General features: G+C 36.4%; 4 protein-coding genes, 1 long non-coding RNA gene and 1 pseudogene across 7 annotated transcripts; 5 read left to right on the top strand and 1 right to left on the bottom strand.

The window, feature by feature from the left end:
* Positions 1-1,740: 1,740 nt before the first annotated feature.
* On the top strand, positions 1,741-2,665 carry LOC147935400 (putative F-box/FBD/LRR-repeat protein At2g05300 pseudogene; annotated as a pseudogene).
* Positions 2,666-5,008: 2,343 nt separating this feature from the next.
* Positions 5,009-6,987, top strand: LOC104728855 (putative F-box/FBD/LRR-repeat protein At2g05300). The gene is made up of 3 exons (XM_087470963.1): positions 5,009-5,938; positions 6,453-6,596; positions 6,703-6,987. The coding sequence occupies exons 1-3, from the start codon at positions 5,009-5,011 to the stop codon at positions 6,985-6,987; spliced, it is 1,359 nt and encodes a 452-aa protein (XP_087327089.1).
* Positions 6,988-7,712: 725 nt separating this feature from the next.
* On the bottom strand, positions 7,713-9,529 carry LOC104725882 (uncharacterized). 2 transcript variants are annotated; one of them, XR_757976.3, is made up of 5 exons: positions 9,218-9,529; positions 8,885-9,084; positions 8,668-8,748; positions 8,060-8,210; positions 7,713-7,971 (listed from the first exon to the last, which is right to left on the bottom strand). It is a non-coding gene; the product is annotated as an uncharacterized LOC104725882 (long non-coding RNA). The 2 variants fall into 2 exon arrangements; XR_757977.3 differs by having other exon boundaries at positions 8,885-9,004; positions 9,218-9,513.
* A 678-nt stretch (positions 9,530-10,207) lies between these two features.
* On the top strand, positions 10,208-11,804 carry LOC104728856 (F-box/FBD/LRR-repeat protein At1g51370-like). Its single transcript, XM_087476439.1, has 3 exons — positions 10,208-11,111; positions 11,220-11,353; positions 11,456-11,804. The coding sequence occupies exons 1-3, from the start codon at positions 10,238-10,240 to the stop codon at positions 11,780-11,782; spliced, it is 1,335 nt and encodes a 444-aa protein (XP_087332565.1). The 5' UTR covers positions 10,208-10,237; the 3' UTR covers positions 11,783-11,804.
* Positions 11,805-13,168: 1,364 nt separating this feature from the next.
* Positions 13,169-14,714, top strand: LOC147935401 (F-box/FBD/LRR-repeat protein At5g53840-like). The gene is made up of 3 exons (XM_087471679.1): positions 13,169-14,053; positions 14,165-14,308; positions 14,400-14,714. The coding sequence occupies exons 1-3, from the start codon at positions 13,169-13,171 to the stop codon at positions 14,709-14,711; spliced, it is 1,341 nt and encodes a 446-aa protein (XP_087327805.1). The 3' UTR covers positions 14,712-14,714.
* Positions 14,715-15,167: 453 nt separating this feature from the next.
* On the top strand, positions 15,168-19,311 carry LOC104725883 (uncharacterized). Of its 2 annotated transcripts, XM_010444634.2 has the most exons (15): positions 15,202-15,347; positions 15,449-15,629; positions 15,813-15,863; positions 15,957-16,157; positions 16,252-16,350; positions 16,438-16,493; positions 16,713-16,824; positions 16,955-17,134; positions 17,226-17,471; positions 17,649-17,822; positions 17,903-18,103; positions 18,180-18,305; positions 18,410-18,592; positions 18,684-18,782; positions 18,865-19,311. In XM_010444634.2, exons 2-15 carry the CDS (start codon positions 15,498-15,500, stop codon positions 19,099-19,101), a joined length of 2,097 nt encoding a protein of 698 aa, XP_010442936.2. In that variant the 5' UTR covers positions 15,202-15,347; positions 15,449-15,497; the 3' UTR covers positions 19,102-19,311. The 2 variants fall into 2 exon arrangements, with proteins under 2 accessions (XP_087329734.1, XP_010442936.2); XM_087473608.1 differs by having other exon boundaries at positions 15,168-15,629.
* The last annotated feature ends 78 nt before the right edge of the window (positions 19,312-19,389 follow it).

A 19,389-nucleotide genomic window follows, 5' to 3' on the forward strand; every position in this document is an offset into this window, starting at 1 on the left:
TGACAACATCGAATTATATATTAAAACTTTTCAATCCCATTAACTTTTGACCAAAAATAAGTTTAAACGAGCTAATTTGAAGAAAAAAAAAATGAACAACAAAACTACAAACTACTCGTCAAACCATCGTGAGACTAAACTAACAGGCGACGAACGAAGTGATGGTAGAGATGAGAACAATTTGGAAAGAACCTCTCACACACCGAAACCAACACATACATATAATCTCTATAAATTAATACTCTTTAAATTAATACTCGCTATAAATTAATAAATTCTTTCGGTCCTGAGTTGGGCTGGTGTAAAAAATAATAGATTTTGATAAAATAATAAGATAATAATTTTTTTTGGAAATACTATGTAAAAATATGGTCCCATCAATATCATAAATTAATAATCAAATAATCTAATATATATATACATATATATCTAAGAAAATCTATTGAAATATGACTCTATTGTTGTTTGTCTAACCTTGAATTTGACTTTTGTTGGAGCTTATCTCTAATCTTTTCCATTATTGTTTTCTCAAATCGCATCCAAAACCTGTGGAGAGTCCTATATGCGATAATTATTTCTTTAGTAATTGATTCTGAAGGTATAACAATATTTTCTTCGACTTCATCATTACCATGAAGGATAGTAGTAACAATTTCTTCTAAACTCTAAATTTCTAACATTTATCATTTTTACCTAGATATTTTAGTTTTAAAAAAAAAACCTAGATAATCTAGTAAAAATTTGACATTCATCATATTACAATAGTCGAGATTATAAATTAAGAAAATTATTTAAAATTTGAATGATAACAAAAATAATAACAAAATTATATTATTTTGTAATAAAAAAATTTGAAAATTATGAAAAACAGAAAATCTCTTCATAAATTAATAAAATATTAATTTATTGATAAATTAAAACCTCTATAAATTAATAAAATTTCATGGTACCTTATTAATTTATAGAGGTTTTACTGTATGTACTTCTCGGTACGACATGTCTTTAATTCGCCATGAACATATTTTAGGTTAGCCCTCAAATTAATCCTACATCAAACAAGAAGCATCGTCTACATGCAGCTTTTCTGCTGATGAAATTATGCACTGAACTTGTGAATATTATCAAGGATGAAACGGAGACCATCCTAGACGAACATGTACTTGATGTAGATTTTCAATATTTCCGCTATTTGTACTATCGGTAATGGTATAACAATTTGACATTCATACCCAAGATAAAAAATGAAGAGAACGAGATTTTGTATATACGGTTAAGCGAAAAACGGAACTACTAAAATTAAAAAAAAAAAAACAAATAAACAAAAATTAAATAGGACTCTGTCTAATCTGGAATACCCCAAGATTTAAACGAGTTTTTACTTTTTAGAATCTAAAAAAAAAATACAGGATATCAAAAATAGGGTATCACCGGTTTAGCCGAATTGGACCTTTGCTTGTTTCTTGCGCTGTTTGAAATGTTTGGGATCAAACCATCAATGGTCCGATCGGGTTACACAAAACCAAGTTGGTCTTCGTACTTCCATCTCACCCCCTAGTTAAGACGTCTCAGTTCCAATTTGCCATCAAAACCCTAAGCACTTGACCCGTTTGATGTAAGCTTATTTGAGAATTCTTTTTACTTGATGGATAGTTTTGTTTAGGGTTAGGTTAGGTCAAGTTGAACTTCTCTACGAATTATAAATCGAAACAGTTATCTCTGAAACTTCCGGGTTTTTTTTAATGCAGATAGAATGAAAGGGTTGAGTAAGAAATTGGAGAAAGATCGAATAAGCGAATTACCTGATCCTTTGATCTGTCACATACTTTCTCATCTTCCAACAAAAGAAGCTGTTTCGACAAGCGTCTTATCGACCAGATGGAAGACTCTCTGGCTTTGGGTTACTCCTTTGGAATTTGATTTCACAAAACGGATCCAAGATTTAATATCTTTTGCGAATTTTGTTGAGAGGGTTTTCGATCCCAGTAGGGTTTCTTGCATACAAAAACTCAAGTTAACTATTGATGATCATGAGACCTCTTATCCCACCTCATTGATTGATGTTGCAGTAAAGCGTAAGATTCAACATCTAGATGTTCTGTATCGGAGATCTATGTATTTTTATATGATCCCCATAAGCCTTTATAGTTGTGACACACTGGTATCCTTAAAACTTAGCCAAGTGAAATGGGTTAGTGCCGAGTTTGTTTCCTTACCATGTTTGAAGACTATGTATTTAGGCTGCAACATGTTTTATAATGAAGCCACTTTCGAGAGACTTGTATCATGTTGTCCTGTCTTAGAGAAGTTAAAGATTAGGGTTACTCAGAATGATAGAAATGTCTATCGAGTGCACTCTCCGTCACTGAAGATGCTCACTTTTATGCGAGCTTCATGTTTTCAGGTTGATAATGCTTCTGAAGTTATCATTGATGCTCCTCTATTATGCAGTTTGAGAATCATTGATAGCGCATCAAACTTCAATATAGTAAACAATTTGGAGTCCCTTGTCAAGTTAGATATTTCTTGGGGGAGAAGTCGCATCAGCAGTTTACTTTCCAAGATCTCGAGGGTCAGGGATATGGCTATATCTTCTGCTACTATCAAGGTACTGTATATATATATATGTATGTATTGGACTTGCACATCTAGTGAAAAGTTATACTAATTAACCCACAATACTTTATGTCTGTTATCAGGATATTCATCAATATTCCAAATTATAACCGCTTCCTCAATTTGGTTACTTGTCCCACCTTAGTGTTACTTTCTTCACACCCAATTTGACTTTGTTGCCAACATTTCTTGAGAGCTGCCCGAATATGAAATCCCTAGTCTTGGTGAGTAATCTGCTAACTAAACCCTATGATGTTTTTCTTAAGTCTATGAAGTTTTTTTTCCCATATCATTTCATTAATTGTGTTTTCCTCAATATCAGATTGGTCGGAACCAGGAGCTAAGCGCCGAGGAGATGAAGCAAATTTGTTCTTCATTTGTGCCCAAGTGTTTGCTTTCATCACTCGAGTATGTTGATATCAAAACTTAATTAGCGGACAAACAGTATATGTTTTCTCTGATTATTTTGTGTGGATGGGCAAAGTTTAATATCTCTGATTATTGGTTAAGCGTTGTTACTGTATATTTTTCTTCCTTGCTTTCTGAATTTACATGCAAGCAGCAATAACACTCGGCTCATTTTTTTTTACCAATATTCTCATTTTTTTTTTCCAAGGAAAAAGAAGAAAAAAAAGACAACAAAAAATTGAGTTCGGTTTTGTTTGTTATGGTATAAAGAAGAAAACATAAAGTACCCAAAATAAGTGATTTATAGACCCGACGGATCCAATATTTTAGTAACTAATGGGCTAACAAGAATTCAGCCCAGTAGGCCCAATATAACGGGGAAAAGGAAAACGGCCAAAATCAACCCAGACTATTTGCGAAACGCTTTTTTATACCTCAACTATGATACTATGCATTTATCAACCTAAACTAATTAAAAATTTAAATTTTTTACCTAAATTCTATAAAATTAGCCGAATTCAACAATTTTATAGACGTTGTTACTTAACCGTTTAACGGCGCTGAGTCAAACGCCAGCAAGGCAATCATGTGGCATATGGACACATCAAAACTACGTCGTTTTGATAACCCCAAATGAAACAAACAAAAAACGATGATAGCAAGAATCGAACCTGCGAAAGTTCGCCAGTATATCAATTTATTGCGATTGTATGAACAAATAAGTTTTTGGATTATCATGATAAATAAGTTGTTTCAAATTTCAACAATAAGTTCTCAGTGAAGGCAATTTAAATGTCTTCTTACTAGAAGCACCGATATGTAATTGAATCAAAGGAAGCTAAGACTAATCAAAGGAAACTGCTTTTGATTTCAATCTTCAAAGCACAAATATTCGTACAGCTAAAACCCTATAGAGAAGGAGAAGATGTTGATGTTGATATCCGTCACAATTAAAGATTTATAGCTCGGTAAAAAGGATGTCGAATCTCTCTTTAATAACTCGGTGCCGGGGCACAATGATTCGGACTACAACGGTAGACAATAAGACGAGTAAAAGGAAAGAGGGAAGACGAGCTGAGGGCTCATCGACTCGTATTCTGGACGAGATAATTAACTAATCACTCATAGCTTAATTAATCGCTCGTAGCTTTTGTAGCGTTTTACTCCTCTTTTTCCTGGATCCCCTTCTTAGATGTCGTACGTTCGTATTTATAGAAAGTCGTGTCGGTTCGTCACTTAAAAGGACCAAAGTACCCCTCTCTCCTTTTAGGTGATTACTTGGGTCTTGGGAGATTCTTCCTGGACTGGGCCTTGTGTAGGGAAGGAAATCCACCCCTAACATAAGAGACGGATGACTCCGACGGAGAAGAGAGAAGATCGTCGTGCCTCAGATCGGAGAAGTGAGGCCCCGATGCCTATGTACGCTTTTGGAAGAAGAAAAAGAGATATGAATGTCAATATATTAAATGTTTGTTCGTTTGAACACAAGAAATCAATGTGTCTGAGTGGTTAAGGAGCTGATTTTATTGACTAAGCTTGCGCAGGTTCGACTATAGGTAGCACTGTTTTATTGATAAATGCATGGTATCATAGTTGAGGTATAAAAAAGCATTTCGCATATAGTCTGGGTTGATTTTGGCCGTTTTCCGACACCATCTTCAGTTCTTCACACACCACCCTCGTCGCAAGTGCAAACAGAGGTGACCCTGTAATTTCAAACCGTACGGATTCGTCTCTCTCTCGGTCGGTCGCGTTTTAGGTTCGTCTCTCTTGTTAATCGAATTTTGGTTCTTCATTTGTCTTCCTGATTTCGTGAACAGAGCTAGAATGAGACTACTATTCTGGTCTCTAGTGTTTGATATGCAATCACTTAGGTTTTCTTTCTTGGTTTTAGAAATGATTTAGGTTGATTAGGAAAGAAGCTATGTGTTCTCAATACTTACGCCGTCATATCTTATTTTTGGAAGCTACTGAAGTATTTATACAAATGGTTGGAAGAGGGGAAGCGAAACAAGCTCGTTCCAAAGGGTTGAGTAGTGAGAGATTGAAGGAAGATAGGATAAGCCAATTACCTGATCCGTTGATATGTCAGAATCTATCTCATCTTCCTCCAAAAGAGAGTGTTAAGACAAGCGTTTTGTCAACCAGATGGACAAGTCTCTGGCTTTTTGTTCCTAGTTTGGAATTGGCATGGTGGCACCTCCCAAATTCCTATGCCTTTAAGAGTTTTGGTTATAGGTTTTTCGATTCCGACAGGGCTTCATGCATAAACAAGCTAAAGTTAACTATTGATGAAAACGATGCATCTTATCTCACATCATGGATACAGGCCTTGGTTAAGCGTAAGATACAATGTCTCTATATTCGCCGTAGTCGAGGCGATTCTTTTCATGAGATGCCCTCAAGCATTTATATTAGTGAGACACTTGTATCTCTAAAACTCTATCAGCTGACCTTGGTTAATGCCGAGTTTGTTTCCTTGCCTTGTCTAAAGATCTTTTATTTAAAAGATATTGTGTATCCCAATGAGGCTACTTTTGAGAGACTTGTCTCATCCTCCCCTGTCCTTGAAGATTTAAAGGTTGACGTACTATGGACTGATGGAAAAGTCTATCGGGTGCACTCCCGCTCACTGAAGAGGCTCCGTTTACACCGTAGTTTTTCTTTCCCGTTTGACTCTTCTCCTGGAGTTGTAGTTGATGCTCCTCTACTATGCTGTTTGAGAATCGAGGATCGCGATTCAGAAAGCGTTATAGTAAACAATGTGCAGTCCAATGCCAAGTTAGATATATCTCTTCACTTTGGGTTGGGGGATTTTGACGAAGCAAGCGTCTCATCAAGGATCAGTAGCATCCGTAAGTTTACGTCCGGGATCTTGACGGTCATGGATATGACGATATGTGTATACACTTTCAAGGTATAAATATTTGTTTGTATTGGACACACACATTTTTCTATAATGAAAAGTAACTAACCTTGTCTGATTTCAGATCATTCATCACTATTCCAAAGTAGAACCGCTGCCTCAGTTTAATTATATGTCCCACCTACATGTTAAACTCGATGTATCCGATTTGAAAGGGTTGCAAACTTTTATTGAGAGATGTCCGAATCTAAAATCCCTCATCTTGGTGATGATTAATGAGTTTTTTTTTTTTTTTTCTTATTTCTATAAAGACTTCAAGTATTTTTTTTCATCATGTTTTAATCCTCTTCCTCTCTTTTTTCCTCAGGACTTAGATGATATACTTGGATATCTGCAATATGAGGAGATAAATCAAATAAGTTTTCCGGCTGGGATCTCATGGGTCATGGTGGATATGACGATATCTACGAAAGCTTTCAAGGTACATATGTGTTGGAGATGCCCTAATATTATATTTTTCACCAGTGGAAATTTCTAACCCACAATATTTTCTATTTGGTTACAGCTTATCTACCATTCCTCGAAATTAGAACCTCTACCTCAGTTTGGTTACATGTCCCGTCTGTATATTGTTAGTCTATGTGTATCCATTGTGAAATGGTTACCAACCTTTCTTGAGAGCTGCCCAAACTTGAAATCCCTGATTTTGGTAATGTCTGCTCAACCCAATGAGTTTTTTTTTTCCTTTTTCTTGAATCTTTATGAAGATTATGTGTATCTTCTCACTGCGATTAAATCCTCTCTTTTTTCCTCAGTCATTGGATGACTTTGACCACCAGATGCATTCTGAGGAGAGAAATCAAATAAGTTTTCTATCTGTTCCCGGGTGTTTGCTATCGTCGCTCGAGTTTGTTGAATTCAGTTGCACATTCTCTGGAGATGCTGCAGAAATGAAGCTGGTAAAGTACTTCCTAGAGAATTCAGCAAATCTCAAGAAACTCACTCTACGTTTATATTATTGTCGAAGAAAAGATGACGTATTGAAGGAACTCCTCAAAATCCCAAGACGCTCTAGCACATGTCAAGTCGTCATACTGTGACTGGTGGAGATTAGTGAAGATTTGTATGTGTGTTTCTTTGGAGGAAGATATGGATAAACTTGTTTGAAGCTACTTCTGCAAGAAATTGTGTTATTGTTATTGTTTATGCATTGAAGTTTATTACTTTCTTGCTTTCTGTTTCTAATTTATTTGATGAGGTTTTTAGTCATTCTATATCATTCCTTATGTTCCTTTGCACTTCATGATGTTGATTGGTAAGAAAAGGATACGATGATGCAGGAATTTGGTCGGACCTGCGCATCCCCGACATGTTGGTTTGTCATTGGTTATGTTTGATTCATTTCTGCATTTTGGTGACAGGTTCATCTCATGTTAACTGTTGGTAACAGCGCAAGTAATGCAGCATTACGTGATGAGATGATTTAAAACTAATAGAACATATCAAATATTTAAAATATAAAAAATTATTCAAAATCTTATTATATAAGGTTACAAAAAAGCCATTAGGGCAAGTCCAATGGTAGTATATAATTTTTAGACTCTTAATTTTTTTAACAATATATTATGTATTTTTATAAAATAAGAACTTCTAGAATCTTAGTTAAAATTATCCCCTCCATTTGTAGTATATAACTGAGGTTCTTAAATTTGAAAACAAAACATTTTTTAGTGGGTTCACATGAGGAATGGCTTTTGGAACCACTGTTGGAACCACAGTCGCTAACACTAGTACCTTTGTCTAAACCCAATAAGAAGAAGCTGTCTAAACCCAATAGAAGAAGCAGGCTTCTTCACATATTAACTATTTAAAATATTAACTACATCAAATTTTTAAATCACAAGCAGGCTTTTTTAAATCAGAAGCAAGGCTTCTTCAAATCAGAAGCAGCGCTCAAGAGAGACTTGGCTGCTGAAACCAAAGCTACACCTCCGTTCTCGGCCTTTCAGTACTTCTTGTACACTGCACGTAGCCTGCTCTCACCGCATCTCGAGTGAAGAAAAGCAAGAAGCTTTGAGCAGTCCCTATAGAACAAAGAACAAACATAAGTTTCTACAGTTAAGAGACAAAACAAAACAGAAGATGATATTTCAAAGTCTTTTCTCTTCTTACATAATATCAGATTCTATGTACCCTGTGTGGAACTGCAATGTATCAGTCCAAGCTGGGGACTTTTTCAGTGAGCACCTTGCTGTGTAAACAGCTGAAGCAGCAAGCATGGAGGGACAAAACATGAAGGTGTCGTAATGCATCATTAGACTCACTAACATGATACAACCAGAAAAACAAAAGTTAGTCACTTTCCACCAAATTACATTGTGTTAACAGAAATCTGAAACTTTAAGCAAAATTAGACTCACTTCTGGATCAGACATCGAAGAGTTTAAACCAAAAGGAGTTCGCTAACACTACTACCTTTATCTAAACCCAATAGTAATCGCTATTTCTAAGGTTTACAATGGCGAAATGGTATAGCCCATACTCGACAGGTTCAACAAACATATAGCCAAATTGATATAATTTCACCAGAATATTAAGCATAAGCACAATACTTAAAGGGTGTTCCAGTGGGGATTGAGTAACTAAGCCCTAAAACAAACGCTTGCAATTTCTTCAAAGCTGAACAGCAAAAGATACGCCAAAAATTCTCTATGTGTTACCTTAAAACTGAGAGATGACTTTAGTGAATCAAAGAACATTCTTTTCATGAATAAACTTACCTGGCAAAGGTAAGGTCGAAAATCTCGGGGGTTATCATTGACCATCTGTTGAAATACCTTTAGACCTTCTTCAAATTGACCCTGAAGTTTTAAACCAATGTCCATAAGTACATAGAACAATCCAGTATATCTATACATAATTGCAAACATAGTTCAAAAGGATCAAAACACACAAGAAGGAAATACAGGATTGGTTTTGCAGATGATTGGGTTTTACCTTGACAATATGCATTTGACCAATTCAAGACTTGTATGTTTCTCTCCTCAGTTACTCGGTTTCCTTGTCGAGCAACCTCCATAGCTTCCATGAGATACCAAAGACAGAGGAGTCATGAGTCTTTATGCATTACCATTGCAAGAAATAAGACAAGACCAAACGTGAATCCTTCTGGAGGAGCAATCCATTTAAAATAGATACTGCAATATTGAAATCAAGGCACTATTCTATTACCAACCAAGAAAAAAGAAAACACGATTTCTCCTAAACATCCACTTAATTCACAGTTTCACTAAAAAGACTATAATCTTTAGAAGGTGAGAAACACTTTACGTGCAAAGCTCTGATCAAACGTGATCAGTTGTGCCATTGTCTCGTAACAAAGCGCTTCTAAATGCTTCCATTCAATTTCATGAGGCTCTAATTTCATCAGCTTCTCAAAAACCAAGATGCCGTGGCCAGGATTCGTCAAGAAATCAACACAAGAAGCCGCCGATTCAATCTTCTCCGATGGAGATTCGAATCTCCTTTGATTTCCATCTCCTCCCGATTGAGAGAGAGAGTCTATCGGGAGAGGAAGAGGAAGCATCTACCAAAAAAAAAGAAATTCTAAATTAAAACCATTTGCTGATACGTCACAGCCCTTTTATGGTTATATGAAAAATTCCTTTAAATACCACTAAAATTATTTATACATTTAGTTTTAGGATATAATTTTTAAGGGTAGAGTTTAGTATTTAGAATTTAAGAATTAGTTTTTAGTATTATAACTTTAGTTTAGTTATGTGGTATTTTTGGAAAAAAATATATTTTTGTGATATTTTTGGAGAAAAAAACTAAATTATGATATTTTTGGAACAAAAATATATTTTAATGATATTTATAACAATTATTTTATTGTTTATTGAGTCTACTAACCTAGAATTCTGGATGCGTACAAAGAGGCATCTTGATTTTTTTCCATTTTCTGATTTTTTTTTTTTTTGCTTCTTTATCTTAAAACTCTACCTTAAAACCTCAGAAGGTCTTATTAATTCACATGAGTGGTATTTCACATGAGTGTGGTCTAGGGCAAGAAATCATTCTCCACATGAGACCGTCAACGTCAAGGAAGGCGAATAGTTCGATCTGCGGTGGTAATTAAACTCCATTCCGGTGTGTTCATCTTCTTCTTTTTATACTTCTTTTCCTTGATTTCTAGTTCATTTGAGAAATTTTGACTAGGGTTTGCATCTACAATTCTAGATTAGTATTCAAAACTAGTTGGTTGTTTATGTAACTTTCAGTTTTTTTCTTCTTCTTTTGTTAAATTTGATGATGCAGATTATAGGTGTGTGCTGAGAAACAAAAATAATGGGTCGAAAAAAGAAAACCAAAATATGTGACAAAGTGTCACATGGGGAAGCAGATAGGATAAGCCAATTACCGGAACATTTGATATGTGAAATACTTTATCATCTTCCTACCAAGGATGCTGTTAGAACCAGTGTTTTGTCTACCCAATGGAGATATCTTTGGCTATCGGTTCCTGGATTAGACTTAGAGCCATTCTCAAATTCCAATACCCTTTGTAGTCTTGTTGAGTCGTTTTTTGATTTCCACTGGGAGTCGTGTATACGCAAATTCCGGGTCAATTTCGTTCGTAATAATGGCATGGATTATTGTCCCACCCAATGGATTGATGTTGTGATTAAGAGTAAGATTCAGCATCTTGATGTTTGTTGTTTGCAGATTCTTGATCAGATACCCCCGAGCATATATACTTGTGAGAGACTAGTACACTTACGACTCTATTGGGCTTTCTTACCAAATGCCGAGTTTGTTTGCTTACCTTGTCTGAAGATCATGCATTTAGAACATTTTCGCTATCCCAATGAGGCCACGTTGGAGAAACTTATCTCAGGCTCTCTAGCTCTGGAGGATTTAACCATCATCAAAACGTCAAGGGAGAGTAAAGATAAGGTACAAGTGCGCTCTCATACACTGAAGAGAATCCGTATCGATTACTCCACGCAAGTTGTGATTGATGCACCTCTACTCCAGTGTCTGAAGACTAAGGTTTACTTGACAAAGAACTTTGAGATCCTCAATTCTGGTTTCTCTGGTAAACTAGATATTGATTCCGTAAAGGAATATAGAGAAGGCATGATTTGCGATATCCTCACCGATGTCACCGATACTTGGAGGGTCAAGGATCTAGTTATTAGTAACCTTATTTGGAAGATATATATCTCAACTTTTGAGCATATTTTTGTTTAAAAACCTATTCCTCCACAAGACTTTCTCACCATATAACATTCCTTTTTACCTGTTTACTTCTGCTGCCAGGGAATACTTCAATACTTTAAATCGGGACCAGTGCTTCAGTTTCGTGACCTATCCCGCTTGAATGTTAAATTTTCTAAATCTGATCTTGAAATGTTGCCAATCCTTCTTGAGAGCTGCCCAAAACTAGAATCTTTCGTATTGGTAATGAATAACTTTAACCCTCTGATTTATGAATATCTTTTGCGTTTATTTCTCTACTCCAATTTATTTTCTTCTATAATTTGTTTTCTTCTCTTCTTACAGGAATTGGTCAAGGGCCAATACATGTTTCGTGAGAAGAAAGATCCAAAGGTGATGTTTTCAACAGTGCCTCAGTGTTTGGTATCATCGCTAAAGTTTGTGGAATGGAAACGTGCGTTCTCATTGTATGAAGGAGAAATGGAGGTAATAAGATACTTCCTGAAGAATTCAACAATCCTGGAGAAATTTAGGCTTGATGCTTATTATACCGAAAAAGCTAAGTGTGCCCTCCTTCAAGAACTCCTTGCAATGTCAAGATGCTCTAGCATTTGTCAAATCCATTATTCTTTCATTCCTAGGAAAAAATCTATTGAATATTTCGTTGGTTGATGTTTTGGTTGTTCGATTAGTTGATTTTATGAGGGATCGATATATTAGGCTTTGAGCCAAAAGCAACTTTTTCCTGTTTAAGTCATTCTTATGTTACTTATTTCGAATTTGATCATACATCAAGTCAGTTTCTTTTTCAATGCAAATTTCGGTAAACAGAATTCGCAAAAATGAAGCTAATAAAAATATAGGAATCGTCAAGAAACTAGATTAGTGAATTTGTTGTAACTGCATCTTCTTTAGCTACGACTCATATGGCTCGTCTCAGGGGCTAAAGAAGAATGACAAAGAAGTCCAAATTGTGCATTTCATTTGTGCCTTTTAAGTCATTATTATCATCGCTCTCTAGTTTGCAGTTATCAAATTCCCTATCTCCAGTTCTGATGAAGCTGAAAATCATTAGGTATATTCCTAAAGAAACTGGCTCTGTTTAATTTGGTAACAATTAGAGAGACACCATGAGTATAGTTTGTGTATGTTTCCTGGGATTAAACTACCAAATGTTTGTTATCATCTCTCGAGTTTGTAGAAATCAACAACATGGGTAACCTAAAAAATCTTAGTAAGTTTGTTAGTTACTTCCTAGAGAATTCGGCAATACTCAAGAAGCTTACCCTTGGTTTGCCTTATTCAATAAAAGAAAACTTTACTATCAAGAAACTCCTCAAAATGCCAAGAGGCTCAACCGAATGTGAAGTTGTCGTCCACTGATTGGTAATATGAGTAGTGGTTTTATGATTTTTGTGTCACAAAGCGAATATGAGAATACTAGTTTCATGGCTGGTTTTGGCTTTTCAATAATATATTTTATTATTTCTCCTCTTTGTTTTATGAATTTACATGGTGAAGCCCAATTGGAATATTTCGTTGTTTAATTTTTTTCTTGCGCCATCTAATTGCCAATCTATTATATCCGAATCAAAACATTGGTTCGGGTCGGTCAGAAGCCAAATTCACTCACCCTTATAAGTTATATACAGTAAACTGGTATTTCAATAAAACGTTACCATTCCAATTGTTTTTTTATTGGTACCCTAAAATACTGCTCGATATACATGAACCGTGGAGGAAGACGAAGAGGTTTGATCTGCGGTGGTGACTAAACTTCATTCCGGTGCGTTCGTCTTCTTCCTCCTCCTCTTCCTCTACTGTTTCTTGATTTTAGTCATCTTCAGAAACCTTGAAAACCCTAACCTAACAAGTCCCGTATACTCGTATGTGTTTTCTCATAGGGTTTGTCGCAATTTATCGGTGTCCGTATTTAGTTTTTTTTTTTAAATATTTATTACAAATTGGTTTGGTGTTTCTCTAAATTTCAATATTTTAAAAACAAAAACTTTCTTAAATTTGATATATAATGCAGATTAGTTGTGGGAAGAGGAACAGATGGTGGGCAGAAAGAAAAAACCACGATCAGTCGAAGATAGGATAAGCCACTTACCTGATCACTTGATATCTGAAATACTTACTCGTCTTTCTACTAAGGATGCTGTAAGAACAAGTGTTTTATCCACTAGATGGAGAAATCTTTGGCAATTGGTTCCTATATTGGATTTAAACTCCCAAAGTGAGTTCCGGATGTTTAGTGAGTTTGCGAGGTTTGCTGGCAGGTTCTTTGATTTACACAAAGACTCATGGATACAAAAACTACGTTTAACTATGAATGATCATGCTCATAAGTCTTATCTCTCCTCATGGATAGATGTTGTGACCAGGCGTAGGATTCAACATCTTGATATTAATGTTGTTAGCAGTTATTATGGCTTCGGTGACATACCCCTGAGGTTGTATACTTGTGATACACTGGTACACTTGCAACTCTGTAGACTTACCATGGTTAACGTCGACTTTGTTTCCTTACCTTGTGTGAAGATCCTCCATTTAATGTATAATCATTATCCTAACGAGGCCATTTTGGAGAAACTTATCTCAGGTTCCCCAGTTCTAGAAGATTTAACAATCATTAGAAGTTTGTCTGAAAACGCAAAGGTGTTACAAGTGCGTTCTAAGACGGTAAAGAGAATCCACGTAAATGCGTTTGTACATGTTGTCATTGATGCTCCTCTTCTCCAGTGTCTAAAGACAAACTTCCATTTGAAAAAGAACGTCAAGATCACCAATTCGGGTTTCCCAGCCAAAGTAGATATTGACTTTGGTGGTTTGTATGATGCGTGGGATCCAAATGGCGCATTCAATATAAAATTGATTCGTGATACCCTCACTGATATTTCAAGGGTCAGGGAGCTAGTTATTAGTTCGCATTTTTGGAAGGTAAACTTGTCAACGTTTGAACATATAAAATATATTCTTCCACAACATTAATTTTTAACCAGCGTTATTCTTTTTTTGTTTTGTTTTGTTTCGGTTTACTTTTTTTACCAGGGCATCTTTCCAAGCTTGGAATCTGGACCAATATTGCTCAATTTTTCTTACTTGTCCAGATTGACCGCCACATTTTGTGACTCCGATCTGGGAATGTTGCCAAATCTTCTTAAGAGCTGCCCAAAACTAGAATCTCTTATCTTGGTGATGAATACTTCTTTCTTATTAGTCTGTGAAAGCCTTTATGCATTTCTACTCAACTTGTTTTCTTATGTTATTGTTTTTGTTTCCGCAGAGATTGTCTTCCAACCGCCTTTATATACGTGGTACGAAGAATAATGAACCAAAGTTCACGTTTCACACGGTAGTGATCCCGTGTGTGGTATCATCGCTCAAGTTTGTGGAATTGAAAAGTCCAATCGTAGGGTATGAAGGAGAAATGGAGCTAGTAAGATACTTCCTGAAGAATTCAACAATCCTGGAGAAAATGAGTGTGGCATTTTCTGGTTTTCAAAGGAGGAAAAGGGTAAAAGCCACCGATGCCATCCTCAAAGAACTCCTTGCAATGCCAAGATCCTCTAGCGCTTGTCAACTAGTTGTTGTTTAACTAGTAACTAAAACATTGCTTTTTTTTTTTTGTGGTTATTTTTGGTCGTTAAACATTACTCTTGGTGGTTGCTATTGATTCATGCATGCAATCTCACAAATTACCAATTTTATTCCGAATTTCATGGATACTTGCACAAATTGTTTAAGCACTTTTGCATCAATGTTTTTTTTAGACCCCGACCGGGACAATGCGGCTCCAATGCTAATATCAATTAATGTTTAAATCATGGACAGTCATATGAGTTGCTCTTTTCATTTTTTTTGTATAAACTCATTTGTGTAAGACTATTGGAACCCTTACCCGGTACGGTACTCTCATCTCGAAAGACATCAATGTCGATGGTATGACTATGAGGGACATGCGTAGCAGGTTCATGGTCATGGCTGGTAAGTTTCACTCGTTCGGCTCTTAATGGGCCAAAGATAACTCGGCCTAATAGGCCCAAAAGGACCTGAGACGTCATCTTCACTCTCACGAGTAAGAATTTGCCAAATGATTGATTCTGTAAAATTTCAGAACTTTCCGAGTCGTCTCGTCTCTCTCTCTCTCACACTTTTGTTCGTCTCTTCTTCGTCAAACATTTCCACCATTTTCGTTTCTTTAACCTTTCTTCAGCTCTTCTCTTCGTCAATCGTGGGTTTTATTCACCCATCTTCGGGTTTTAAAATTTCTGGGTTTTTTTTTTCTTGAGTCACATTTCTGATAAACCCTAGTTTTTTTCCTCTTCCTTCCAGTGCGATCATTAGTCGTGGAATTGGAGTCTCTTCAGTGAGTTTCTAAGTAATGGAGACCACTTCGAGCGTAGCTGCAACTCGTGGCGGTTCCCTTCAGAATCCGTCACCGACGACTCCGTCGAGAAAAGAATGGCGTGCCGTTTCGGATTCACAAAACGTTGGAGACGGTTCAGATTATGTGGTAAGGTTTTAGCTTCTGGGTTATGTTTATGTTTAGAGGACTGAGTAGACTGAATCTGAAAGTTTTGATTTTTTCCTTTTTAATACTGTTTTATCTGTTGATTTCACTGTATTGATTCTTTGGTAAAGTGATTTGCCTTTGGTTGTTTGATATTTCGATTGTTTTTGTCAAAATTTGTTGCAGGATTTGGAACAGTTGAAGCTGAACCGGACGGATGAGAGAACGATTTATGAGGTTAATTATTTCTGGATTGTGATGTTACTTAGTTTTTTGTTGTACTTATTGGAGAGTGGAAACGAGGTATTTATGGGGTTTCTTGTTGAGCAGAATGGAAGAGAGCAGGATGGTTTTTCAGATGGTGAGATGTTGCAGCAACAGATTCTCAATGTTTCTAGAAAGAAAGGAGAACTTCAGCAGTTAGAGATTGAGCTTCGAGCTCAGATGTTTGCGAGACATGAGATTATGGAAATCCAGAGCAACTATGAATCTCAATTCACAGAGTATGCTAATGCTGCTGCTAGAATGCAGGTTAGGTTTTAGTCCAGTCCCCTGGGTATATTAGCATGGTTTTTTTATTTCATTGAGCATTGTGTTTACATTAGGAATGTTGTTGAATTTTTAGGAGAAACTTCATGAGAAGGAGCGATCTATTCGGGAGGCAGAGAGGAAGTTAGAAGAGAAAGACAGAGAGCTACATGCGATTAAGCTGGATAATGAAGCGGTCTGTTGGTTTATATATTATTACTAGATTCTTTTCTCATGTAAATCTGAATGACTTGTTTCTAACTTCTTTTTGTTCTGATACTAGGCATGGGCCAAAGAGGGTATCCTAAGAGAACAAAATAAAGAACTTGCTACATTCAGGTGCTGTTAATTCCTTAACTCGTTTTCTATTTGTTAAGTTTGTATGGGGTTTCCTATTATACTTAATGTTATCTGTTACTCTTCTATCTTATATAGGGTTCTGCTACTTTTGTTTTAAAATTATAGTATCCAGCCTTCGATTTCTTCTTGATTAGACGTTTTAGGGCATGAGGTTTTGGAAAGTATAACACACTACTTTTTTCCTTTCTTAATATGCAGGAGAGAGCGTGATCATTCTGAAGCTGAGAGGTCCCAAAATATACATAAAATATCTGAACTTCAGGAGCATATTCAAGAGAAAGAGAGCCAGCTCAGTGAATTGCAGGAACAAGTTAGTTTACCCTTCTTTTTGTGACACAATAAAATCTGTCAAACATATGGACCTTTCAGTTATATATCATTGTCATTTTTGAAATTCTAATACACTAACACCTGAATCCTTATCCTTAATGGATTTGTAGAATAGGAATGCTCAAGAAACTATCTTGTACAAGGATGAGCAACTAAGAGAAGCGCAAGGTTGGACTGCCCGTGCCCAAGAGATAGATGCTTTACAATCATCTACAAATCATTCGTTGCAGGCTGAATTGCGAGAACGTACGGAGCAGTATAACCAGCTCTGGCATGGTTGTCAGAGACAGGTCAGTTCCCAGGATATCTTCCAATTCCTAATTGGTTTTCCTTGAAATGATTCAACTCGAAACGTATATTGTTCCTTGTCGTTGAGTTCAGTTTGCAGAAATGGAGAGATTGCATGTGCATACAGTGAAACAGCTTCAGCTTGAGCTAGCCAATGTAAAGGATGCAGGTGGTTCCAAAACTAATTCCAGCGGTGCCTCCCAGACTATTCAGAACAGCGGGAACCAATTTGATGCTCATGTCAATAGCGCAGAAAGTGCAAACATTAGTGTCCGTTTAAATGGAAAAAGCTCAGATAACATCTCATCTTTTACTTCAACTGATGATAAGGCTACTCAGGTACATGTCTGTTTCTGTTGATTCTCTTGAATGATTTCTCTCTGTTTGATGTTTTGTCTCATATTTGATATTCAGTTCGATGGCTTGTCTTCATGGCGATGAAATAATCCTTGCTAAAATACTTGAGATGGATCCTATTATAACTGTAACTGCCTTTTCTCTTATAATTATTTGTAGAACAACCGTGTTGATGGGGTGTCATCTTCTAATCTTGGAACGTATGGGTACCATCAAGCGGGTCAGATGACCCCTCTGCATTCTATTTTCATGCATCAACAAGAGATTTCTCAGCTTGTTCAGCCTCAGGTCCCTTCATCTCATTTTCCGCAGTCAGTGTTGCTGCAGCAAAACGTGTGTGAGCTTAAGAATGCATATCTTGTTTCATTTTTTTTATAGTTAATGACCATTGTCTTTCCTGCTTTTATTTGTAGGCTGTACAAGATAATTCACAGATGCCTACTCAGAATCATGTGCATCCTTCTCAAGGTGTTCATGGCTTGGTAAGTTCTGATCTGAAGAGTGAATATCAAGTGCCTGCCAACGGACAGTCCTTTGGTCAAGGGTATGGAGATGTTCAAATTAGCCATGGAGCACAATACGGATCTACACCATCGTCCACTGTGAATGAACAGGTAGGGGATATTTTTATTACGCTATACATGTTCAATACGATATGTCGATACCGTCTTAGAAAGTATTTGTTAACAGGCAGTGGAATCTGGCAATGGAGATTATAATGGATCTAATCACTTGGAGAATAACTTTCAAGACATTTCTTCACAGTTCCGTGATGCGCTAAGGCTTGATTCCCATGCCCATAATCAGAGACCCAAGGTATGCAATGCTCATATTACCTAGCAATTTTTCTTGGCTTGTAGAGCCTGGTTAGGTTGGCTACAGAGAAATGTTCTGAATGTGTCTCCAATTTCTCTCCCCAGGAAGTTAATGGCCAGGTTTCACCTGATGAACACAATGGTGCTACATCCATTGTGCCTGAAACTCTATTCTCATCTGGGAAACCTGAGAGTAACTCAGAGAGTACTCTGCTTGATGAAAGGTCACTTTTGACATGCATCCTCCGAACTATACCAGCTGGTGGAAGTATCCGAATTAGTTCAACGGTGAGCTAATTAATTGTAACCACAATGAGTCTGAACAATTTTATTTGAGAAAGTGCTTTCATATAATGTCTGTTTCATATGTGATAAACAGCTTCCAAACCGTTTGGGCAAAATGCTAGCCCCTCTGCACTGGCATGATTACAGGAAAAAGTACGGGAAGCTGGATGATTTTGTTGCTAGCCATCTTGAGGTCTGTGTGTCTCATCCCAATTACTAAACAACTCATGTGTTCTTCTTAAAACTTCAAAATGCTAAACTGGTTTTGGCTGCAGTTATTTGTGATAGAGGATGACTACATTCAAGTTAGAGAAGGTGCACAGAAAATTGTAGCAGCATCAGCAGCAGCAGCCAAAGTGGCAGCAGCAGCTGCAGCGTCGTCATCCCCAAACTCCATGTATGTGGCTATGACTCCAATGGCTCAGTCTCAGGGGTTAAAGAAGAATGACAACACAGTTCAAAGAGGTAGGCAGAGCTCTGATTATATGGGAAAGCAACAACGTAAGGTCTGATTTTACAAGTCAAGCTTTCAAAAGTGAAAGGCATATAGAGTGAGGCAAAACAATCTTCTATCTTGCTTTCATTTTTCGATGTAATAATGAAAGACTAAATTTTTTAGTTTATATATATCATATGTAATTTTTTTAACGTATGAGGGAGGAAACAATAGGATGCCAATAGTTCATTTAAATTAATAGGTTAAAAAAGAGTAATTTCCTAAACTTCGGATGCATGCAATTGTTGAGTTAAACTAATAATTGTCAATGATTGCCTTTAAAATGAATGAGATGAAAATAGAT

This window comes from Camelina sativa, chromosome 11 (genome assembly GCF_030686135.1).
Source record: "Camelina sativa cultivar CO46 ecotype springtype chromosome 11, ASM3068613v1".
Taxonomy (NCBI): domain Eukaryota; kingdom Viridiplantae; phylum Streptophyta; class Magnoliopsida; order Brassicales; family Brassicaceae; genus Camelina; species Camelina sativa.